At 63.1% G+C, this 22,901-nt stretch overlaps 2 protein-coding genes and 1 long non-coding RNA gene across 7 annotated transcripts; 2 read left to right on the top strand and 1 right to left on the bottom strand.

The window, feature by feature from the left end:
• Positions 1-2,224: 2,224 nt before the first annotated feature.
• LOC115528530 lies at positions 2,225-6,481 on the bottom strand. 2 transcript variants are annotated; one of them, XR_003973283.1, is made up of 3 exons: positions 6,470-6,481; positions 3,238-3,346; positions 2,225-3,030 (listed from the first exon to the last, which is right to left on the bottom strand). It is a non-coding gene; the product is annotated as an uncharacterized LOC115528530 (long non-coding RNA). The 2 variants fall into 2 exon arrangements; XR_003973282.1 differs by having other exon boundaries at positions 2,225-3,346.
• LOC115528506 (cytochrome b-c1 complex subunit 10) lies at positions 3,872-6,251 on the top strand. Of its 3 annotated transcripts, none has more exons than XM_030336670.1 (3): positions 3,872-3,970; positions 5,373-5,521; positions 6,115-6,251. In XM_030336670.1, exons 1-2 carry the CDS (start codon positions 3,921-3,923, stop codon positions 5,491-5,493), a joined length of 171 nt encoding a protein of 56 aa, XP_030192530.1. In that variant the 5' UTR covers positions 3,872-3,920; the 3' UTR covers positions 5,494-5,521; positions 6,115-6,251. The 3 variants fall into 3 exon arrangements, with proteins under 3 accessions (XP_030192530.1, XP_030192549.1, XP_030192539.1); XM_030336689.1 differs by lacking the exon at positions 6,115-6,251 and adding an exon at positions 5,972-6,108; XM_030336679.1 differs by lacking the exon at positions 6,115-6,251 and adding an exon at positions 5,969-5,991.
• Positions 6,482-11,421: 4,940 nt separating the features above from the next.
• On the top strand, positions 11,422-22,088 carry MBD3 (methyl-CpG binding domain protein 3). 2 transcript variants are annotated; one of them, XM_030336363.1, is made up of 6 exons: positions 11,422-11,518; positions 16,478-16,637; positions 17,325-17,462; positions 18,258-18,348; positions 18,674-18,851; positions 20,429-22,088. In XM_030336363.1, the coding sequence occupies exons 1-6, from the start codon at positions 11,505-11,507 to the stop codon at positions 20,625-20,627; spliced, it is 780 nt and encodes a 259-aa protein (XP_030192223.1). In that variant the 5' UTR covers positions 11,422-11,504; the 3' UTR covers positions 20,628-22,088. The 2 variants fall into 2 exon arrangements, with proteins under 2 accessions (XP_030192223.1, XP_030192217.1); XM_030336357.1 differs by having other exon boundaries at positions 11,505-11,614.
• The last annotated feature ends 813 nt before the right edge of the window (positions 22,089-22,901 follow it).

Below are 22,901 nucleotides of genomic sequence, written 5' to 3'. Positions count from 1 at the left end.
GTCTGGGCCTGGGCCTGGCTCACCGGGGCAAAAGCCACTCCCTGAGATACTGCCTATTAATTTTTAAAATAATGCAATATACCAAAGCCCATTGGATTATGCACGTTGCGTAAGTTGGATGGTGTATGAACTGTACAAAAAAGGTGTTGAGAAACAGATGATAAAGGGGGCGTCTGAGTGGCTCAGGTCACGATCTCACGGTCCGTGAGTTCGAGCCCCGCGTCGGGCTCTGTGCTGACAGCTCGGAGCCTGGAGCCCGCTTCGGATTCTGTGTCTCCCGCTCTCGCTGCCCCTCCTCCTGCTCCTGCTCTGTGTCTCTGTCTCCTCTCTCTCAAAAATAAACATTAAAAACAATGAAGTGTTCAGTGAGGCACCCCCCCCCCCCCCCACCCCAGGACCGTCTCGTGGGCGTTCTGGGAGGAGCACTGTCTGACCCGCCGGAAGGAACTGCAGAGGCAGGGAGGAGCCACAGGAGACTCGGTGCCACGGATGTGCCCACGACCTCGCAGCGGCAGTGGTGTCCTGAGCACAGTCGCAGCGTGCAGGCCACTGTGCTCCTGCCGCGTGCCTTCGCCCCGGCCCCGGCCAGCCCCAGGCCTTCCCGGCTCTTGGGAGGCCGCACTCGGCCCGGGCCTGACCGGAACCCCCAGCAGTCCTGCTGCCCCCTCCCCCACCCCGGCCGGGGCAGAACGGCACGTGACGTGCCACACCAAGACAGGGACGGCCCCTCCCCGCTAGTTGTCCTCGGAGACCACCCCACGCCACGGTGTGACGCCAACGGCTCTTCAAGAGATGCCCACGTCCAACCCCGGAGCCTGAGATCGTGGCCTTGTCTGGAAAAAGGGCGGGCCTCCCATCGGTGACAGGCCTCCTCGCGAGAGAGAAGAGAAGCTGCGAGCCAGGGGCACCTGGAGCCCCCAGGGGCTGGAAGAGGCAGATGGAGGCCGCCCCGTGACACCACCCCGGAAATCCTGTCTGTCGTCTCGAGCCACCCAGTGTGACCACGGCAAACAGCGTGGGTGTCCTTTTTAAAGCAGCAAAATACCCAAATCCAGCAGGAACTCACACGTCTCTGGCAGGAGCTTCAACAGGTGTGACTGCTTCGGAAAAATGCGCTGTCGTGCCCCCGGCGCTAAGGTCATGTTGCACCTCAGTTACGCCTACCCATGCCTCCCGGCCCGGACGTGACTGTTCATCGGCCACATCTGGAACTGCCCAAACCGGGAGCAACCCAAATGCCCTTGACCAGGTGAGTGGGTGAACACAGGTCCACCCTTCCACGGAACACGACCGGGGGTAGAAGGAACGTGCCAGTGACAGACACGGTTAAGCCGGAGCACTCGGAGGTCACCGTGTCGCACGGGGGAAGCCAGGCACCAAGGAGAACATACTGCATAGAAAAGTCTAGAAGATGCAGGTGAACTGACAGAAGGGTGGTTGCTGGGGCTGGGAGGGGTGGGAGAGGGTCCAGAAGGGCGGGAGGAAGGCTCGAGGGCACCTTGACCGCCACGGTGCTTCTGTGCGCACGCACAGGTCCAATACCCCGTTGTATGTTTTCAGGACGTGCGTTTTTGTAGGTCAAGTATATCTCATTAAGCGGTAAAGATTTTTAAATGAAAAAAATCCATCAACGGGGAAACAGATACACGCGTCCACCACACACACGAGGGCAGGTCCCTCGGCCACAGCAGGAGTGAGGCGCCCACACCCCCCGCCCCTCGGACAGACCCCGAACACACGACACTCAGGGAGGGAACCAGACACGAGACGCCACACGGGGTGAAACTCAGTTTATGTGAAATATCCACAACGTGCTCATCCACGGACAGGAAGGGGGCTCGTGGCGGCCGGGGGCTGGGAAGGGGGGGGGGGTGACAGCTGATGGGGACGGAACGGAGCTTCTTCCGGAGGCGATGAAATCTGTCTGCAACTAGACAGAGGGAGTGGTTGCCCAACTTCGTGAACGCACTCGATGCCACCAAAATAATTCAGTTTAAAATGGTTAACTGTATGTGGGGCACCTGGGGGGCTCGGTCGGTTGAGCCTCCGACTTCGGCTCAGGTCACGATCTCACGGTTCGTGGGTTCGAGCCCCACGTCGGGCTCTGTGCTGACAGCTCAGGGCCCGGAGCCTGCTTCCGATTCCGTGTCTCCCTCTCTCTGCCCCTGACCCACTCGCATTCTGTCTCTGCCTCTCTCAAAAATAAACATTAAAAAAATCATAATAATAATAAAAATAAAACGGTTAACTGTATGAATGCCACAGCAATAAAGGCAAGAAAAGGAGTCCCGTTTCCGCCAAGGGCCAGACACAACTATCACAGGGAGCCCTGGAGGCCCCGGCAGAGGACCAGCAGGATGTGAGAGAGGAGGGCACTTTTCGCTTATCTCCCACCTCCCGGGCTCTCAGAATCCTGGCTATTCCCTTTTGGGGGTCCTCCCCGCCCCAGCTCCGGCTCACGTCCTCTGAGGAGTGCCTGCCTCCGCTCCACTTCCGCAGCAGGCCAAAGACAACAGGCCTCACGACGTTTCCTGCAATGACTGGGGAAGAAGACGGTTTTCCTTCAAGGGCTGCTGGAACGTTAACCCAGAGTTTCCACACGCCACTGCTCAGAGAGAGCTCACCGAAGAGCAGGGACGGCTCTCAGATGAGCTGAGACATGGAGAGAGAGAGATCCGTAATGATACTTCCAGACTGCTGGATCTAGCCGTGCCTGAAGCCATCCGACATGCCATAAAACTTCCTTCTTTGCTCTTACACTGGTTTTTGGTTTGTATCACTTGAAGGAAAAACATTCTGCCTTATGAGCTGAAGTGCATTAGGCAGAAGGAGCAATGAGGCAAGGCTTCAGGAACTGCTGGACCCAGCACCTGCAGCCCTCTCAGGTCCCTACGCCCATCTCTACTCACTTTTTCAGGCAGCGTTATTCTGTGTCTCTCTCAACAATCTTCGTGACGGCCTCTATATCCGGTTTAAGTTTCCACCAACCGACAGATCCCCTGCGATCCCAAGCTCAAAACCCCAGAGCAACTGTAAAGACGAGAAACGACGTCCAATCCAGGAACAACGAGCACCTGCGGAGCCCCGACCGTGGTCTCTACACGTCATTGCCGGGACCCACCCGCAGTCTGCGGCCAGGGCCGGGTCGGGACCTGCAGCCCCCATGGGAACTGCCGTCTTGCAGGAAACCGGGGAGCGGCCGCCCGGAGCGGGGCAAGGCGGGGCTCCGGTCCTTACCTCCTGCATTCGGTGCCGGGGCCGCAGAGGCAGTGACTGGAGCGGGCGAGCCCAGGCGGGCCCGGGGGACCCACCGGTCGCGGCGGGCCGTCCGCGAACAGAACGGACGCTTGCGGCTCCGGGAGCCGGGCCGCCCTCCGCCGCCAGGGCGAGGTCGACGTGCGAGAAGCTGCCCACCGGGCCTCCGAACGGCAGGCAGCTCCGGTGCGCGCACTGTGGCTGCGGAGGCGCGGCCATGTGGCCTACGTCCCGCCGACCGTTCCAGGCGTGGCTTCAAGCGGCACCCTTCCCTCTGTGCGACCCCGGGCAAGTCCCCTTCCCCGCGGGGCCCGTCTCCTTAATTGCGAACGAAGTTCTGGCAGGCAGCAAAGACACAGAATCGCCAGCCAAATGTTGCCAGCGGCTGCGCTGCTGGGGGCCACTCGGACCGCGGGCGCGGAGACCGCACCCTCCTCCCGGCCCTGCCCACTCCCTGCCGCATCCGTAACGACTTCCGGCCCTCCCCGGAAGTGGCTGCAAATGTCTTCCGGGTCCGCGCGCGCAGCAACCGGGGGCGCCGGGCGTAGCGCCTTCGGCTCGCCCGGGGCGGGGCCTTCCGGTGCGCCTGCGCGCTGCGGCGGCCGCGCTTGCGCAGGACGACGGGGAGGCAGCCGGGGTCACCCTGAGCTGCGCACCGCGCCGCGATGCTGAGCAGGTTCCTGGGCCCGCGCTACCGCGAGCTGGCCAGAAACTGGTGAGCATGTGCCCCCGGGCCCCGTCGTCTCCAACCGGGACCCCTTCTGGGGCCGGGTCCCAGATGGGACAGGCGCAGAGCGGCGGAGCGGCAGGCTCCTGACCTCCGCCTGGGCGCACACGGCCGCCGGGTCTCTGCAGCACCCCCGGCTCGGGCGCCCGCGGGCACACCAGGGACACGGGGCGGGTGGCGCACACCCTCCCTAGAGGGAAGGCTCCTGGGACATCACTAAGCCTCGCGGCCGTGGGGCGGCGGCAGGAAAAGTTGAGCCCAGAGCCTGTGCCCACATCAGCAATAACCCGTGAGCCCGCCGAGGCGCCAGGTGGGGGGCGTGGGCCGCACTCGGGGTCGTCACTGGCGAGGTGGGGGGCCTTCCAGCCCTCACCCCCACCGTCCCAGGCGCGCGGCTGACCACGATCCTTCCAGGTGAGGACGGACCTGGAGTAGTTACATAGCTAGTGGCTCCGCAGAGCGGTCAGCTTCAGACTACCAGCATGTATCCTGTCCCAGTCAGTGTGGGTCAAGGATGCGGGCACCCCTGGGCTGGAGCCACCACACAGTCTCAGGAGGCTGCAGTCTCGTCCAAAGGCTCTGCTCGGGGGTCTTCCCAGGCTCGAGTGTGTGATTGCTGGGGGGGCGCCTTCAGTTCTCTGCCATGTGGGCTCCTCTGTAGGGCAGCTCAGGTGGCCGCTGGCTTCCCCCAAAGAGAGCAGGAGCAAGCCAGAGCGCCTGTGCCGGAAGCTTGTGTTCTTAAGGTCACCCCTGCGAGCCTCGCTCATTACAGACCGGACACTGGGTCCTGCCCAGGCGCCGAGGGGGGAGGTACACCAGGCATGAACATCAGGGGGGACTGTGGGAGCCACTGTGGACTCCCACAAATCACAGGACATAGTGAGGAGTGGCCATGGTGGGTCAGAGCTAGACTCAGCTCGGTGCCCTGGATCTGGTGTGGCCGAGTATCCTTGGGGTAGTGACCTGCTCTTCCTGTGCTGTGTGCTCCCCGTCCGTAAGACCAAGACCCTGATACTCCCCTCAGTCCTATGGCCGTCATGAGTCCACTGTAAACCTCACAGGTGGTGCCTGCATGCAGACATTAGCTATTGTGACGGGTGGTTATGAGCTTGGGGTTTTAAGTTTTTTTAAGCAAATCCCGCCCCCCCCCCCCAAAAAAAAAAAAAACCTTAAGAAGATCCCAGTGTAAAAGCAGATGGGAGTGAAGGCCACTCAGGCTCTTCTGCTGTGTGCCCACCCCGTGGAGCTGTCAGAGGCTCTGCATACACCGGGCAGGGGCTGGGGGGTGGTGGGCGCTGAATCGGTGGCAGCTGGGGACGGGGAGAGACCCAGAAATACAGCTGGGAGGGACATTCCCGGGCAGGACCTGACCCCCGCTGTCCTTTGGCAGGATTCCCACAGCAGGCATGTGGGGCGCCGTGGGCGCCGTGGGGCTGGTGTGGGCCACGGACTGGCGGCTCATTCTGGACTGGGTGCCCTACATCAACGGCAAGTTTAAGAAGGACGATTAGTGAGACTGACCCTCCTCGGATCCCTGTGGTAAGTTTCGGCAGCCGTCAGCAGGTGGACCCTGCGGTTCCCGCGTGGCAGAGGGGGCTTCCGTGGGGCTGCTTCTCCGTGCCCCCAGAGCTGGGGTGGCGCGTCCGGGAGGCTCACCTGCACCGTCGGCCCTGGAGAATCCTGCCCGAGGGTGGGGCTCCGGGCTGGGCCCTGCACGCACCTCCTGCCCGCCAACGCAGAACTGCCAACCAGCACCCCTGGGCGTGGGACTGGGGAAGGGGCAGCGCCCCCGCACGGCCAGCCCGGGGGCTGACTGCGCATCCCACGCCGTGCCGCCCCGGTCGGCCCGGCCCCGGGCGTGATGGAGGGATACCCCATTTTACAAGCGGGGCAGGGGAGAGCTGACCCACAGCTGCTGGCCTGCCTGTGTGCCAGTCTGCAGTCCGCATGACAGGCTCCGGCGCCTCCTACGTCCCCATCTTCCAGAAGGGCCCCCGGGCCTGCGGCAGCCAAGCGGCATCACCGGATTTGATTTTGGAGCCCGACAGTGGCGTCTGTCCCTCATCACCACTCAGCGCCTCCTTTCCTACGAGAGCAGGAGCCGGGGGCTCACCCTGCCGTCTCCCCTCCAGGTGTCCGCGGTGCCGCCCCCTCCCACGTGAGGTCCTGTGGTGCCTGGAACAGCCCAGCGTGACTCAGGACTCTGTGTTTCTGACAGCAACTTTCATGTTTGAATGCACACAGCATTAAACCGTGCTCTGAAACCCGCCCCCCCCGACGTGGTCATGCTGGCGCCTCGGTAACCTTCACCGCAGCCCTGGTGGCTCGAGTGACCGACCCCTGGGGTCCTTTCAGTTCCAAAATTCTGCAAATTAGAAATCTCTCAATGGCTGGCAGAGGTTGGTTACTTAAGATGCTTAATGGGTAAGACCTGTAAAGCGTACCTATCGCTACCTTAAGAAATTTCCCCACAACTTGGTGTAAAACAGCAAACGTCTGTTACCTCTGGGCTTCTGTGGGCAAGAATTTAGGAGTAACTTAGTCGGGTGGTCCTGGCTCCAGATGGCTCAGGAGGACGCAGTTAAGGCATCCGAGGCTGGACCGGGGCGGGAGGAGCTGCTCGCGTGGGTGCCCTCGTGTAGGGGCCTCGGGGGCCACTTTTCATCTCTGCAGGTGGACACCATGGGTCTTTAGTGACCTTTCCCCAGAAGTGTCTCCATCATCACCTCGTCCACACCTGTCGGAAGCACGAACCCACATCCAATCCTCACTCCAAGGGAGGAGAACTTGGGAAGAGTCTCAGACCTTGCAGACATGTTAACCCATCACATGAAGGTCACAAAAATGAGCAGGTACCGAAGGACCTGTGGCACACAGTCCGTTCTCTCCCTCCTGCCCAGTCCTGGAAAATTCTAGAAACAGTGTGCACACACATGCACATTTGCGAACACAGCTGTTGTGTTAGTCCGCCGTTACAAAACACCAGACCGGGTGGCTCAAGCAACAGGATAAAAATGTTCTCCATTCTGGGGGCTGGAAGTTGAGATCCAGGTTCTGGCAGGGCTTGTTTCTAGGAAGTTCCTGCTTCCCGAGTTGCAGACTGCCAGCTGCCTTCTTGCTGTGTCCTCCCGTGGCCTTTCCTCAGTGCACCTGTGCAGGGAGGGAGGGACAGCAAGTCTCTGAGGACGCAAACCCTATCTGGACAGGGCCTGACCCTTCTGACCTTGCTTTCCCCGCATCACACACCCCGGGGCCCGTCTCCAGCAGCCACACTCGGGACTGGAGCTTTAGCACAGAATTGACGTGGCGGAGGGCACGTTCGGAACCGCTGCACGTTTCAACTCAAGTACTGGCGTTTGTGATCCCCTCTTCTGCACATCATTTTTTTAGCCAGGGCACGTTTCCTGGGGCCCATAGCACCGCAGACAATGTCTGCGGCTGTGAGATGGGTGCCTAGTACCAACACTTAACTGGTCTGTTAAATCCTGTCGATGCCGTCATAACGCCTGTGTCACAATGTCACTGCAGACGCGTATAAGTAACGTCTGTCGCTTAAACACAAGTGAACAGCTCTGAGATAAGTGAGTTGCTAAGTTTTTCCGCTTCTGCTCTTTTAACAATTCCCAACTCACGCAGGGGCACAGCCCCGGGGCTGTGCTGAAGCGTAGCATGACCTGAAGCGGAAAGAAACTTGTGCCCTGTTCCCGTAATTTTGGGTGTTTTTGTAATGTTTAATGGTTTGAATGAAAATACAGCTGAGTTTGCTTCCATGAAAGCCAGAAAAGTCGAATTCTAACTCAGACTCTGTTATAAATACAATATTTAAACAAATTACTGTGAGTTTTAATACAGCTTTTCAGGGACACCTAGGTGGTTCAGTCTGTTAAGCGTCTGGCTTTGGCTCAGGCTCATGAGTTTGAGCCCCACATCTGGCTCAAACTGATCTGCTGTCAGCGATCCCCCGTCTCCCTCTTTCTGTCCCTCCCCTGCTTGCACACGCTCACTCGCTCTCAAAAATAAATATTTTTTTTAAATACAACTTTTCGGGGGGCGCCTGGGTGGCTCAGTCGGTTAAGCATCCGACTTCGGCTCAGGGCATGATCTCGCGGTCCATGAGTTCGAGCCCCGCGTCGGGCTCTGTGCTGACAGCTCAGAGCCTGGAGCCTGTTTCAGATTCTGTGTCTCCCTCTCTCTGACCCTCCCCTATTCATGCTCTGTCTCTCCCTGTCTCAAAAATAAATAAAAACGAAAAAAATATATAAAAAAAAAAATAAAATAAAAATAAATAAATACAACTTTTCGGTATTTTTTAAAACTTGACTTAGAGAGCAAGCAGGGGAGGGACAGAGAGAAAATCCCAAGCTGGCCCCATGCTGTCACTACAGAGCCCTTTGCGGGACTCAAACTCCCGAACCCCAAGATCATAACCTGAGCTGGAATCGGGTCGGCCGCTTGACCGGCCGAGCCCCCCAGGCACCCGTACAACTTTTCAGTATTATAATGCTTTCCCAACCACTTTAAGTCCTGAGGGGGGCGGGGTCACAACTCTTTCATTTTGTCTTGGGCTCCAAAATGGCTCAGCACAACGCTATTCAGTCCTTTATCTAAAAATTTGACGTTTTGGACAAATAACAAAAATTTGACATCTTGGAGACGCCTGGCTGGCTCAGTTGGTAGAGCCTGTGACTCTTTTTTTTTTTTTTTTTAATTTTTTTTTTCAACGTTTTTATTTATTTTTGGGACAGAGAGAGACAGAGCATGAACGGGGGAGGGGCAGAGAGAGAGGGAGACACAGAATCGGAAACAGGCTCCAGGCTCCGAGCCATCAGCCCAGAGCCTGATGCGGGGCTCGAACCCACGGACCGCGAGATCGTGACCTGGCTGAAGTCGGACGCTTAACCGACTGCACCACCCAGGCGCCCCGTGCCTGTGACTCTTGATCTCAGGGTCATGAGTCTGAGCCCCACGTTGGCTGTAGAGATCACTTATAAATAAATAAAAGTTGACATTTCGTGTGTCACGGGTTTTTGCATTCATCTTAAGTGGTTACGGTAGTCACAGTAGACTGAGGTCTCTGGCCCAGCTTTCCATGCCACACCCCTGCTGAGTGCCAGGCAGGCCTCCTACCAGCTCAGGGACTGCGGGCTGGGAACATCCGTGCTGGCATCGATTGGGTGGTGTGAGGGATGCTGTTCAACGCTCCGTGGTGACCAGGACGGCCCCCCAGTCACCCAGCCCCAGTGTTCACAGTACTGAGGGGAGAGGCCTGCCTCCTCACATGTCAGCTGGTTTGGTTTCTGTTTCTTACCTTGTGTAGATGGGCAGGAGAGGGCGTCTGCTCGGGGCCTGCGCCAGCCAGCCCAGGAAAGGGAGCTCGTTTCCAAAGAGCAAAGTTCCAGCAAGCCAGGAGGGGAGCACCACTGCCCGTCCCGCTTCCTAGGGCTCCCAGCCTCTCGTCTCTGCTGGCACCCCCATCACGTCCACCCTCCCCGTAAATTCCGTGCCCGCTCACAAAGGCCCTGGACCAGCCCTTCAGGGGGCAATCCCAGGGACTTGGGCCCCACGATGTCCACGGGCCCCGTGTCTATGCTCTGGAGACAGCCTGGGCTCGAGGGGGTCAAATTCCCTGAGAAGCAAGGGAGGGCTGACAGGCTGGATGCCCGAGGAGAAGGGTGGAGGGGCGCTACCTAGGGAGCGTTTTTGACTGTTTCTTTATTGTGGTGGTGTTTTGGTTTTTTTGTTTTGTTTGTAAGTAGGCTGCACACCCAATGTAGGGCTAACTCAACCCTGAGATCAAGAGCCACATGCCCCACTGACTGAGCCAGCCGGGCAGCGCCCCTCAATGGTGGTTCTTCAGGTCAAATCTTATGACCCCACGGTACACGTCCATCAATACTATCAAAACCCAGAAAATAACATTAGCAAGGATGTGGCAAAATAGGGAGCCTTCATGCATCACTGGCAGGAATGTGAAATGGGGCAGGTGCCGTGGAAAGCAGTTGGACAGTTCAAAAAATCAAACCTAGAATTACAATGTGACCCGGCAATCCCACTTCTGGATATGCACCCCAAAACTAGAAAGCAGGGCCTGGGGGCGGTCCCAGGAGCCTCTGACATAAGAACGTTCATACCTTTTCCTTTATGTGCCTTCACGTGGGTTCACTGACTGCAATAACCACCCATACCTTTGTCTAACCAGTTCTTAACATAAATAAAATCGTACAAGCGAGAAAAAGACCCGCAGTAGTTACGAGTATTGCCCTCCACAAAGGCCAGGGTCCTGAAGTCCTGGGTCCTGGCCTGAACTCACCAGCCAGGAACCAGTGCCCAAACCAGCTTTGCGCGGTGACCGCTCAGCCTGCCAGCCTGACCGCTTTGCCCTTTTACCTGTGAGACCGCAGGAGGAAAGGAGGCGTAAGGAAGTCAGAAGCTGCACTTAGCCTCAAAACATGAAGTAAACGAGTTACTCCTGCCCTCCACGCGGTGGTCTGGGGCTGCCCGACGAGGACCTGGCTCCGACCCGAGCGTGATCACAGGGCTCCGGGGCAGTGAAGACCCCGGCCCTCCGCTGTCCTCGGCCGAGCAGGCCCCACCCTCCGCCCTGCTCCTCTCCCACACAGGGACCGGACGCCAGGTCAGGCCCGTCGGGAGACTTAGCCTTCCCCCGGGACTGGTCACAGCCCTGTCCACTCGTTCAGGCGCCTTTCCTTCAACACCCGCCCTGGGCCAGCCGCAGGAGGGGCTGAGAGGGGGAATCCACCGGGTCTCTCGTCGCGGCCAGGAAGGGCTTGGGGGAGGGGTCAAAAGTGGAGGCGAGAGATTCCGTAGGAAGGTCCCAGACCCGGGGACGGAAGGCCGCCGTGCTAAAGGTGGAGCCGGGAGAGGGGGGCTGACTCCTCGATTCGGAGGCGTTAGAAAGGCGGTGGGAGCGATTTGGGGCGTGGAGGGCGGCGGCCACCGACGGTGCCCGGAGGCTGGGAGACCAGGGGGACGGTGGGACGGATGGAGGGCCGACACTGGAGCGGGTAACCCGGGATTCGAGCGGGGACCTGGGGGCACGGGACGAGAGGCAGAACCCAGGACGGGACAGCGCGCGGGCGCGGGGCGGTCCGGCAGCTGGCCGGTCGTGGGGCGGAGGGCGCAGGCGCGGGGCGGGGCGGGCGGACCGCGCGCCGCCGCCGGCCCCACCCCTGGCCGCGCGCTGATTGGGGCCGCCGCCATGGGCGGGGCCGGCGGCCGCGGGGTGGGACCCGCGCGGCGCCTGCGCAGCACGGGGCCCCGCGCGGGCGGGTGGGCGGAGCGGGCCCCCCGAGCGGGGGCTGGCGAGCGCGGGGAGGGGGCCGAGAGGGCGGCAAAGCCGGCGCGTGCCCGGCTGGGGGCGGAGGGCGGGGGCCCGCGGGCCGGAACAGCCGCGGCAAGTGGCGGCGGCGGCGGCAGCGGAGGCAGCTGAGGCGGCGGCGGCGAGCGGGGGTCCGGGCGGCGGCGGCGGCGGCGGCGGCGGCGGGCCGAGGAGCCGGGCGCGATGGAGCGGAAGAGGTGGGAGTGCCCGGCGCTCCCGCAGGGCTGGGAGAGGGAAGAAGTGCCCAGAAGGTCGGGGCTGTCGGCCGGCCACAGGGATGTCTTTTACTATAGGTGAATGAACGTGCCGGCCGGGCAGGGCCCCAACGGGCGCCTCCCAGCGGCCTCTGCGGCGGCCTGGGCGCCTCGACCCGGGCTGCGGCCTGGGCCCGCGCGTGCGTCGTGCGTGCGTGCGTGCGTGCGTGCCGGCGCGCGGCGGCCCCAGTCCAGTGCGCGTGCGTGCCCCCCCTTCCCGCGGCCGCGTGGAGCGCGGGTCGGCGCCGGGCGGGCGGTGGCCTTTGTTCCCGCGGCCGCAGCAGGCCCGCTGGCGGGGCGAGGGGCGCCCGGCGCGGGCCAGACGCCGCTGGGAGGCGGGGGTGGGGGCTGGGCTCTCCCTTGGATCGGCGGGGCGCGCGCAGCCCGAGGCGGGGACGCTCTGGGGGGCCGGGGCCCTTCCTCGGGTGGCGGGGGCCCTCCCCGGGGCCGCGTGTTTGAAAGGGCCGCTCCTCCGCCATCCACGGGCCCCCTCCGAGACCGCCGCTCCCGTGAGTCGTGGCCCCTCCAGTCTCAAAGACAGGAGGCGCGAGACTTCGTGAGCACCCCTCCCCCAGATTGCAAGGAGGGGCTGCCGTTGGCCGGGGAGAGATGGCGAGGAAGGTTCTCGGCGGAATAAAGAATTAGTGGGCGGCTGGCAGCCCAGTCGCAGACAGTTGGCCACCTGCTGTTTTCCTTCTCCCTCCTTTTTTCTCTCCGATTGGTGGAAGATGCTTTTGTTTCTGAGCCAGCTTTGATGGCTCTCTGCCCCTTGCTTCAGGATCCTGGGTGGGCGCGTTCAGGCCTCCAACAGAGTAAAGAGGGACACCCGCCACGTGTTGAAGGCGGGCCGGTGCTGGGGGTCGTGCCACTGGTCGAGGGCCCAGAAACTGCCTGGGTGATGCCTAGAGGGGCGGGAGTGCTGTGCTGTCCACCCAGCACTTGAGTCCCTCGTGGGCCTTGGCCAGCCCCGTTTGGGAAGGCGTGAGGGAAGTGAGCAGGGAAGGAATGGCGGCTCGTCCGGTACCCGCTCAGGTTCTGGGTTCCAAAAAGAGCAGGGGCCCTGTGACTTCCAGCATTGACCTCGTGGAGGCACAAGCAGCGTCTCGTGGGGACATGTCCACTGCTGCGGTCTGCGACGTCACTCTCTTTCTGACTGTTTAAAAAGCCTGCATCTTTGCGGTTCTGTCGCGCCGGGTTAGTGAGGAGGTCTCAGTTTGGGAACCACCTGCTTGGTTTAATTCCAAGCGTGCTTGTGTGTCGGCTTTTCTTTTTAGGTGTAAAGGCCGAAGAAGCGGGTCTCTCTAGCACTAGTCCTTTGTTAATTTAACAGACACCCTCTGCAGCACCTGCTGGGTCCTGGCCATTCAGTCAGATGGGAGTGAGACCTTCTTCCCCTGGGTGACAGCATCGGCTGGCACCCTGTTACTCCCGTAGTTACCGGTGGTGACCTACACTGAGAAGTCCAGGGGTCTGTGAGGACCAGTAATGGGGTGCTGGGTTGAGGCTGGGGCAGCTCAGCGAGGGCCTCCCTGAAGAGGTGACACGGGGCTGAGCACTGACAGTGGAGCTGGGAGGAGCTCTCCAGGCAGAGGGCATCCTGTGCAGAGAACCTGGGAGGCTGAGCCGAGGTCAGCGTGGCCGGAACACCTTGAGAATAGCATTGCTCTGCCTCTCGTCCCCACCTGTGTGTGGGCCTCTTTGGGCCTCGGCCAAATGGCACCTTACTCTGAGGCCCTAGACCCGAGCTTGGGGTTCTGGCAGCGGGGAAGAGCTCCAAATGGGCCGGACAGGTAACCCAGAGGTGGGCCTGAGGGGAGGAAGAGGGGGTAGGGTCCAACGCCGTCCCCAAGTCATCGGTCTGGATGACCCACCAGGCAGGTGGGTGGGTGGGAGGTTTGTGGGGGGATGTGATCGGGAACCCGTGATGTTTTGTGGAACATGCACGTGTGGCCTCTTCACCTGTTGGGGCTCCCGCTCAACCAGGCAACCAGGCAAGAGCACGGATGGACTTTTCGAATTCTCTTAACGCAGAGGGAAGGCAGAACACAAGGGCTTTGAGTCAGGCCTGGATTGGGGTCCAAGCCTTGTCCCTAGGAACCGGTGGATCTCGATTTCCTTGTCCGGAGAGTGGAGGAAGCGAGTGCGTGCTTTGCCAGATTGTCACTCGGGAGGGGCGGGGTGGCCTCACACCACTCGCATCGTTGTAGCTCGAAGACCGGGCTCTGCTGAGATTGGGGGGTGGGCGGCGGGAGCGTCAGGCCGCAGCCGCGTCTCCTCTGTATTGTGAAAATAAGCTCGCCGCCTGACAGTTTTGCCCAGGCAGGAAGCTGAGGGTTTGTGGGACGTTAGTACCCTGTCCTCAGGGCTCATTCTTTGGAGGAGTGTAGAGTAGAGAGGAATCCACCAGAAGGTCTCATTGCTCAGGAAGAGCAGAAGGTGGTTAGCACATCGCCCCCTCCCCCCTTCCTTGGGCAGCAGGGTGAGGTTGGCTGTAAGCAGGTGCACTTTGCTGTCAGGGCCTCACGGGTGTCAGTGGCCACTCTCTGGTCCAGGCGACCCTCACAGCAGCCCTTTCTACAGACGAGAAGGGGGGCTGCCTTTTGGGCCTGCGTCCATCTCCTCTGGCCTGAGGCTCTGGGCTAGGTGCTGGCTGGTGTCCCCACAGCCAGCCACTTGACAGGGGCCAGCCCGCAGCCCTCCGTCCCCACTCCGTCCCCATGCTTCTAGCCCCTGGTCTGTGCTCTTTTATTCCTATGTGTGCAGTTTTGTTAAATCCAGGGTTGTTAGGGGTGTGGGTGTGTGTTTCTCAATAAAATATCAGGGACATCTTCCTCTGTTAATACAGATGTCTAGAACCTTTGTTAAAAGTTGGGACATAATCCACATTCTCTCTGATCCATCCTTTAAAAGTGTCCTATGCGGTGGTTTTCAGTACATTCACAAAGTTGTGCAGCCATCACCACTACATAGTTCTAGAACATTCCATCACCCAAAATGAGGCCTATGCCTGTTAGCTTTGCCCCCCCCCCCCGTGCCTCCCCCAGCCTCTGGGATCTACTAATGCACTTTTTGTCTTGTTCTTTTGTTTTTTCTTAACACCTTTTTTGAGATTAGGATCTACACCTCCTAGATCACCCATTTAAAATGCGCGACTGAATAGTTTTCACACATGGAGTCGGTTTTAGAACATTCTCCAAGAGAGCCCCAGACCCCCCAGCCGCCAGTGCCCAATGCCGCCACGTGCCAGTTCTAAGCAGCCACTTCTCTGTGCCCCGTGTCTACTCCTGTTCTCGTGTAGCAAGTGCAGGTGACTGGAGGCCCAGAGGTGCTGGCGAGTGTTTCGCGGGGTCCCCTCCTCCCTGTGTGGCTGTATTTGACCCAGGTTCCTTCCCACGGCCCTGGGCACCACAGGCTCCGGTCGCATCAACCAGCACAGCGTCCTAGAAAAGAAAATCTTCCCAGAGAGTCCCCAGCAGCCTTGGGACCCCGGGCCGCCAGGAGCTCTCCGTGCCGGGCGCCTGGGCCCGGCACACGTGGCCGGGCCCAGGGGAACAGCACGGTCTGCATCCGCAGCCCTGCCTGTGCGGAGCTCCTGGCGGGGGTTCCCAGAGCGCAGCTGGCCACACGCTGGGGTCCTGGCGTCCTAGGAGGGGCTTCCTTCTGGCCGTACCAGGTCCCACGACCCTCCATTGTCCCTAGCAGAGTGGCGGGGGCGGGGCGGGGAGCAGACAAGCAGTTGCTTGAATTAGGGGCTCATCCCAGAGCCTCTTCAGGGGAGATGAACAAAATAAACCCTCAGCGATCTCAGACTGATGAGCTATTACGGAGAGTGACTGCTCATCGCGTTGGCAGCAGGGACGTGCTTGGAGAGGCACCAGGCCTGCTGGGTACCACACAAGTGTTGCTTCCGGCAGCTCGAGGGAGAGGTGAGCCGCGGACTGCACGGCCTACCCGCTTAAAGCGTGCAAGCCCATAGATTGTGGTATGTCACAGTCATGCGGCCATCACCACGGCCGACTTTAAAACGTGCCATTGCCCTTGCCCTCACGAGCCCCCTTCCCGTCCGTGGATGAGCCCGTTCTGGACGCTTCACGCACGCGGGCTCACACCCCGCGTGGCCTCTCGTGTCTGGTTCCCTCCCTGAGCGTCGTGCGTTCGGGGCACCGGGTGTGGGCGCCTCGCTCCTGCCGGCGGCCGAGGGACGTTACTGTGCACAGTGGACACATGATGTTTGTTCATCGACGGAGAGTTGGGCTGTTTTCACTTCGTGCCTGCTACGAACCCCGCTGCTCCGAACACCTCCGGGTGGCAGTTTTGCGTGGACGTGTATTTGCCCGGCCTGAGGTAGATGTTGAGCGTGGGGCTGCCGTCCGGTCGTTGGAGGAGCCGCCTGAGTTGTCCACAGCGGCCGCGCCAGTCGGCGATCCCAGCTGTCGTCCCTAACGCCTCCGGGCCCCGCGCGGGTCCTTTGTAGCTCCTTGGCACTGCAGCCCTGTGCTCCGTGTCCGTAGCTTCCCAGACAGGCGGGTGGCACCCGGTCCGTCCACAAGGTGAGCAAGGGCGCAGAGCTTCACGGCCGGGGCTTCGTGGCACCTGGTCTTCCAGTTTCCTGACGGGTCCCACCCCCAGGACACCCCAGTCCCCGACGTGGTACCCACGAGAAGGAGACTGTTGTTAGAGCACCTGCTATCCCGGGTTCTTTTCTCCAGAACGTGGCCTAATTGTGCTTCCGGGAGTTCTGAAACGTCAGCCGGGCTCCCAGGGCTGGGCCCCGGCCTTGTCCTGTCGGTGCGTTCCTCCCGCGGTGCCGGCGTCGGCCGGGGGCCCTGGCCGAGAGGCGGCGCTGGGGGCAGGGGTCGGCCCAGCGCGCCTGCCCGCCGCTGACCCCGTCTCTGCCCGCAGCCCCAGTGGGAAGAAGTTCCGGAGCAAGCCGCAGCTGGCCCGCTACCTGGGCGGCTCCATGGACCTGAGCACCTTTGACTTCCGGACGGGCAAGCTGCTGATGAGCAAGGCAAGCCGGAGCCGGCAGAGGGTCCGCTACGACTCCTCCAGCCAGGTCAAGGTGAGCGCCCGGCCTCGGGCTCTCCGTTCAGAGCCACTGTTGGGGGCACCTGGCTGGCTCAGTCGGTGGAGCATGGGAGTCCGGGTCTCAGGGTCATGAGTCTGAGCCCCCCCGTTGGGCTTAGGGTTTATTGGAAAACCTAATTTAAGAAACACGTTAAAAAAATCAACGCTTTTGGTGGGGAGAGAGAGGTTTCCACTCGTCCTGAATCGCGCTAAGGTCCTATCTGTTGAGGGAAATTTGGAAGCCACGGAAAAGGAGAAAGAAGGGAAGTTGTCGTCTGCACTCTGTCCCTGGGAGAGGCCACGGGCCCGCTGCCGCTGGCTATCTCTGGCGTGTCTGTCACAGTCTGTCGCCCAGCCCAGCAGCGGGACCAGAAAGCAGCACATGCTCGGCCGGCGCCCGGTGACACTGTGTGTCCTCCAGTCTCCGATAGATGGCTGTCCTGGGGGGGGGCGGGGATGAGCTGCGGTCCTGGCTACAGGACAGTGCCAGCCAGGGTGCCCTCTGGGCCACGCCCCACGGACAGGACAGGTGCACGGCCAGCAGGCAGGGTCTGGGCCAGATCTGTGGCCGCCACGGGGTATGCTGGTGACCGAGAGGCGCGGGCTCTGCTCCCCGAGGCCCCCGGGACGAGCCCCCGCCGAGGCCCCCGGGGCCGCGGTGCCAGCTTGCGTGTCTCTGCAGGGCAAGCCCGACCTGAACACAGCCCTCCCCGTCAGGCAGACGGCTTCCATTTTCAAGCAGCCGGTGACCAAGATCACCAACCACCCCAGCAACAAAGTGAAGAGTGACCCCCAGAAGGCCGTGGAGCAGCCTCGACAGGTGAGCCCACGGGCCCGGCCTCCTGCCCCCACACTTCCCGGCCGCCGTGTGCCAGCCTGGCTTGCGTCCTGTGGGGGCACGCGTGCCGCCTTAGAACCTGCTTTCTAAAAACCACGATCACCTGCGCCTTTGTGCGTGTTTACAAACCCCGTGCGTAGCTGGCGTGCGGCCTGGGCGGGAGCAGGAGGCTGCAGGAGCCGCCCTCGGGGCCCCCCGTCTTCGCCGCCCTCGGTGGCATGTGGGTTGTAGCCAACCACTCAGAGACCTGTCCTCTGCCTCCTGCTTTGGAGCACGCCGCTCAGTGCACCGTCCCCAGAGTCCCCGGTGCCGTCTGTGGGCGCGAGCGCCACGCACCTGCAGGGGCTGCTGGGTCCGTCCCCTGCCTGTCGATGGTGCCCGGTCGTGGTGGGCTGACCGGGTCCATCCCCCTGCGCCCGGGGCCTCTGATGGGCCTCACAGCTCAGCTCTGGGTGGACGTCGCGCTTCTGAACGTCCGCGTGAGCGGGGCATTGCCCCGCTGGGGTTGGGCCATCTTTTGGGAACCAGAGACCGCCAATGCCGACGGCAAGTCTCGCTTCCCGGGTTGGGGCCTCTCCGGCCCCGGGAGGACCGGGCAGAGGCCAGCAGCACCCTCGTTCCCAAGCGAGGCGCTCTGGCAGGTGTGGGGGTCAGAGGTCACGCCGGGACTGCCCCCCTCCACGAGGATGCGCCCCAGCTCTCCCCCGGGGCACGGCTGCCTGTTGTGGGGGCACAGCTGGCCGTCCGCCGGCCTCACGTCCGTTTGTCCGGCGGCAGCTCTTCTGGGAGAAGAAGCTGAGTGGCCTGAACGCCTTCGACATCGCCGAGGAGCTCGTGAAAACCATGGACCTCCCTAAAGGCCTGCAGGGTAGTCCCAGGAGAGGGGTGGGGCTGGGCAGGGTGGGGGGGGGTGGAGGGGAAGGACGGGGGGTGGGGGGTGGGGGGGAGGGGTGGGTGTGGCGGGGGTGCGGCCCAAGGGCTGTCCTGCGGGGCGGGCCCCTAAGAGGCCGGACGTGTGTGATTTTGCTCGCGCGTCGTGAAAACACAAGCACGCCATAACCGCGAGTCACAGCCTCTGCTGCTGTCCCGAGAGGGATCGTGTGCCTGTGATGGGAGACTCGGGAGCGAAACCAGAGGCTGAGGGAGAGCGGCCTCGGGTGCCCGGTGCTGAGCGCCCTCCTGCCCCCTGGTAGGCGTGGGACCCGGCTGCACGGACGAGACCCTGCTGTCGGCCATCGCCAGCGCCCTGCACACCAGCACCATGCCCATCACTGGGCAGCTCTCAGCCGCCGTGGAGAAGAACCCCGGGGTGTGGCTGAACACGGCCCAGCCTCTCTGCAAGGCCTTCATGGTGACCGACGAGGACATCAGGTACCGGCCCGCGCGCGCCCCTGTCCGGCTCCTGCCTGTGGCCGGCGTGGCCCCCGTGTGTGAGAGCTCTGGTCTCCCCACGGCCCCGCTGTTCCGCCGGCGCTCTTTGGGGGTCGAAGCGGATGTGGTCACCGCGAGGGCACGGGTGTGGAAAGCACCCACGGGAGCTTTTCCGCGAGTCTTCAATCGAGGGCAGACCAGAGGCGGCCTGCGGAAGGAACGGGAAGTATCCTTGCCGTTTGGGAATGTTCTTGGGAAGAGAAAGTGGCTCTTCCCCCGTGTGGACAGGCTCACAGTGTGGCCTGCCCGTCTCGGGCACGTGAGGCCTTCGGGGTGCCTGCCCGGGGTGGGGGGGGGGGCCGCAGAGAGTGCCGTGAGCCCCAGACACGCCCCGGGGCCTGGGATGTCGGCCGGATCTAGGCTGGGCCGGGGGCTGGGGCGCCTCGGGAGGGTTTCCCAGCTGAGCTGGTGTCCAGGTGCAGGCGGGCTTGTGGCGGGAGGCATCCGTCTGCTGGAACCATCTGGGCAGGCGTCCCGGCGAGGAGATGTTTGAGCCGGCAGCGTGGAACGTGTGTCCTCTCGAACCGAGGTGTGAGCACACAGCCGAGGTCAGAGCAGGTAGGGGCTCTCTGTGGGCCCCACACAGAGAAGGGGCCGGAACCGCGGCGGAGCGGCCTGTGGGCGGGCGCCCTGCTGCAGGACTGAGCCGAGCCCCAGGCCCCGCGGGGTGACGCCGGGGAATAGCCCGCGGCCCCGCAGGGGAGTGCGCTGCCGGGGAGTTGGAGGTAGAAGGGAAGAACGCGACCGTCCGGAAAGGCTAGATGGGTGTTTACGGCTGAGCAGAACTTCTAGAACTGGGAGAAGCTCAGTCCCGAGGGAGGGTCAGGCAGCGGACTCGGTCGTGTCTGGAGAGGGGACGAGCGGCCGGCAGCGTGGTGCGGCACAGGCCGGGGCCAGCGTCTGCCAGGCCCGGGGACAGACGCGTGCCGGGTCACGTTCGGGCGAGGGAGGGGAGGCGGGCCTCCTCACAGTCTGGGCTGACGGCTTTTTAGGCTGTGGTAGCAGAAGCCGAAAGACCGAGAACGCCGTTCTCCACCTAGAATTGTGCACCTGCAAAACTCCCATCAGCCACGGGGCGAGTGACACTCTGGCCGGGTGCGGTGACCCGACACCGCTGTCTGCTTTTTCTTTGCAAACCCCACTCAAGCGACAGTTCGGGGACTCCGTGCGCCCGTGCGCTGGACTCCAGGGGGAAGCAGACAGGCGGTGACCCATCGGCCGGGCCTGCGGGGCCTGCTGGGAGGGGCAGAGGCAGACCGCGGGGGGGGGGGGAGGGGGGGGACACGCATCCGGGGACTTGAGCCCCCAGCCCCGGTCGCCCAGGCGGAGACGGACCGTAGGACACAGAAGCTGAGCCGGAGGGCGGCTCGCTCTGCGAAGGTTGCCGCCAGGATGCGGGACAGAGGGCCCCGGAGGTGACCCGCCCACGTACGCCTGCCCGCACTCTCCTCCTGGCCTCGCGCCGTCTTCCCGGAGGCGGGGACGTGCCGCGGCCAGCGCAGCCCCTGTGTCCCCAGGAAGCAGGAAGAGCTGGTACAGCAGGTGCGCAAGCGGCTGGAGGAGGCGCTGATGGCCGACATGTTGGCGCACGTGGAGGAGCTGGCCCGGGACGGCGAGGCTCCGCTGGACAAGACGGGCGCCGACGAGGATGAGGACGAGGACGACGAGGACGACGAGGAGGAGCCCGACCAGGACCAGGAAACGGAGCACGTGTAGAGCAGGTCGCTGGCCAGGCGGGTCCCGGTCCACAGCTCGCGCGCGGGCAGGGCCCGCAGGGGTGAGGGACGTGCCCCACGCGGGGCGGCGGCTGTGCCGGCGTCCCCGGAGGGCAGCTCCCCGCCAGGGCGCCGATGGCGCCCTCTCCCCGTCCTTGCGGAGGCCCTGCCCGCGGGGAGCCGCCTGCCGACCCCGCCGTCTCCACGCTTGGACCGGGCTCTGTGGCCGGGCCCGGCCCGGGGGGAAAGGGGCCCCTCCTAGGTCTTCCCAGGCGTGTCCCCTCTCCGGGGTCCCCGGGGGCACGGCTGGAGGACCGCCCCTGCCCGGCGGGCTGCCGCGCTTGCTCCTCTCCAGAGGACGTGAGACCCGAAGTGCCAGCCGCTCCCGGGCCCTGCCCGCGGGAGGCCCCGCTTGGAGCCGTCGCTGTCATTCCGCGGTGGCCTCGGGGCCGGCCTCGTCCCCACAGCTGCCTCACACAGGACAGCTGCCCCCGGGCGGCCTGCGAGGGTGCTCGAGGGGCCAGAGAAACGTTTTTTGGAACGGGCTTGGCCCCCGATCCCTGCACGAGGGATGGTGGTCCAGGGCCAGCACACCGGCCTTTCCGGAAAGGGGTGCGGGATGGCTCCCCAGCCATGATGGCCCGGAGTTCCTCCGGAGGCAGTGGGGCCACCCAGACGTTTTCCTTCAGTAAACCCGGGACACGGATGAGGCGGGACGTGCGCGTAACGGCCCGAGCCTTGTGTTGGCCGCACGTGGACGTGACCTCTGTGGACACCTGCCCTGCCGGAGGCTCAGCCACCGCAGAAAGAAACTGCTCACGGCCAACTGCCTCCCAGTCTCCTCCCTCCCCCGTGCAGCAGGGACAGTGACTCCCGGCTCTCGGGGCCAAAGCTCTCCCGAGTTCCCATCCTGGGGCGTGTTTTCCGGCCCAGCATCCCTGAGCGCCCGGTGCCCCAAGCAGCAGCCTCCGGGGAGCCCTGGACACAGGGCGCCAGATTTGTGGTCCTTAATCCCCGTCCCCTCCAACCCTGAGTGCCTTGGGTGAGGGGAGCCACCCTGTCCCTGCCCGGCCCTGCCCCACAGCCTGAGACTGTTGGGAAGGCCCCGGGTCGCTGCCCCGTGCGGCTGTCACCCTGGCTGATGCAGGGGGTGGGGGAGGTGGGAGCCACCTGCGCCTCCGAGGATGTCAGACCGGCAGCATCTCTCAAGCCCAGTCAAAGCACAAACCCTCGAGACCTACCCACGGGGTGCCCCGCGTGGGCTGTGGTGCCGATGCCGGCGGGGGGGGGGGGGCTGGGGGGAAGGCTCCTCCGCAAGGCCGCGGGCCATCCTGCCCTTCCCGGGGGGCCACGGCCACTGAGAGGGAGCTACGTCCGGGGCTGGCCCCTGTGCGGGCCTGAGTGCGGGGGCCCGGGAGGCACCCTGTCGGTGGGCAACCGTTGAATAAAGCCATCTCGGTGAGTGTGGTTTGCAGCCTTGGTTTAATTCTGAATACCTAGGGCCTTTGTGTCCAGGGAGGGTGGACCCCCGCCTGGGCCCTCAGCTCAGGCTCCTGTGTTTGTTGCCTTATCACGGGCTGGAGACGGGGGCTGGGGAATCCGAGGACCCCGGTGGCCTTTCCCAGGGAGGGCGGAGTCCCCCCAGGCCTCAGAAGCTCCTCCCACTTTTGGTGAAAGAGCCAGTCTGGTGAAGGCTTCCTGAGGGCTGTGCACCTGCCCAGAGGAGTCCCTGTGACTGCCTCAGAGCCCCCAGGTCCCCTGCTGCCGGGACCAGAGAAAGCCCAAGTCTCAGGCGTGGGGGGTCTGTGCCGGGAGCTCAGGTGGGGGGCGTCCTGGCCGGCTCCCAAGGGGACTGGGGACTGGGGCCCTGCATGATAAGGCCCCTGCCAGCCCCGGTGCCCGGCCAGCCCTGCCCCGCATCTACGGGCAGCAGACGGTCTGCCCTGCCTGGGGTAGCAGGGAGGCAGCTGCCCGGATCCCCTGCTGGGTTTTCCGTGCCCGTGTTGCAGCCGGAGCCTGGGCCCGGAGCCCCTCCACTCTACACCCCTGCCACATGGGGCTTCTGTCTCTCCCGCCCACACCCTGCTCTGTCTCCGCGTGCATTCACTCTGCTCTGCAGTCAGTCCCGCCCTCCTGGAAGAGCCCAGCTCCCGGAAGGGAAACGGGCACAGGGTAGCACCTTGCCAGGGGGCGCCAGCTGGAAAGACATCCAGCCTGCCGGAGAACTTGCGTCTCCCTGACCCCAGGCCCAGAGAGTCCCTGAGTGGCCACTGAC

This window comes from Lynx canadensis, chromosome A2 (genome assembly GCF_007474595.2).
Source record: "Lynx canadensis isolate LIC74 chromosome A2, mLynCan4.pri.v2, whole genome shotgun sequence".
Taxonomy (NCBI): domain Eukaryota; kingdom Metazoa; phylum Chordata; class Mammalia; order Carnivora; family Felidae; genus Lynx; species Lynx canadensis.
This window is presented reverse-complemented; position numbering and strand designations above follow the sequence as displayed.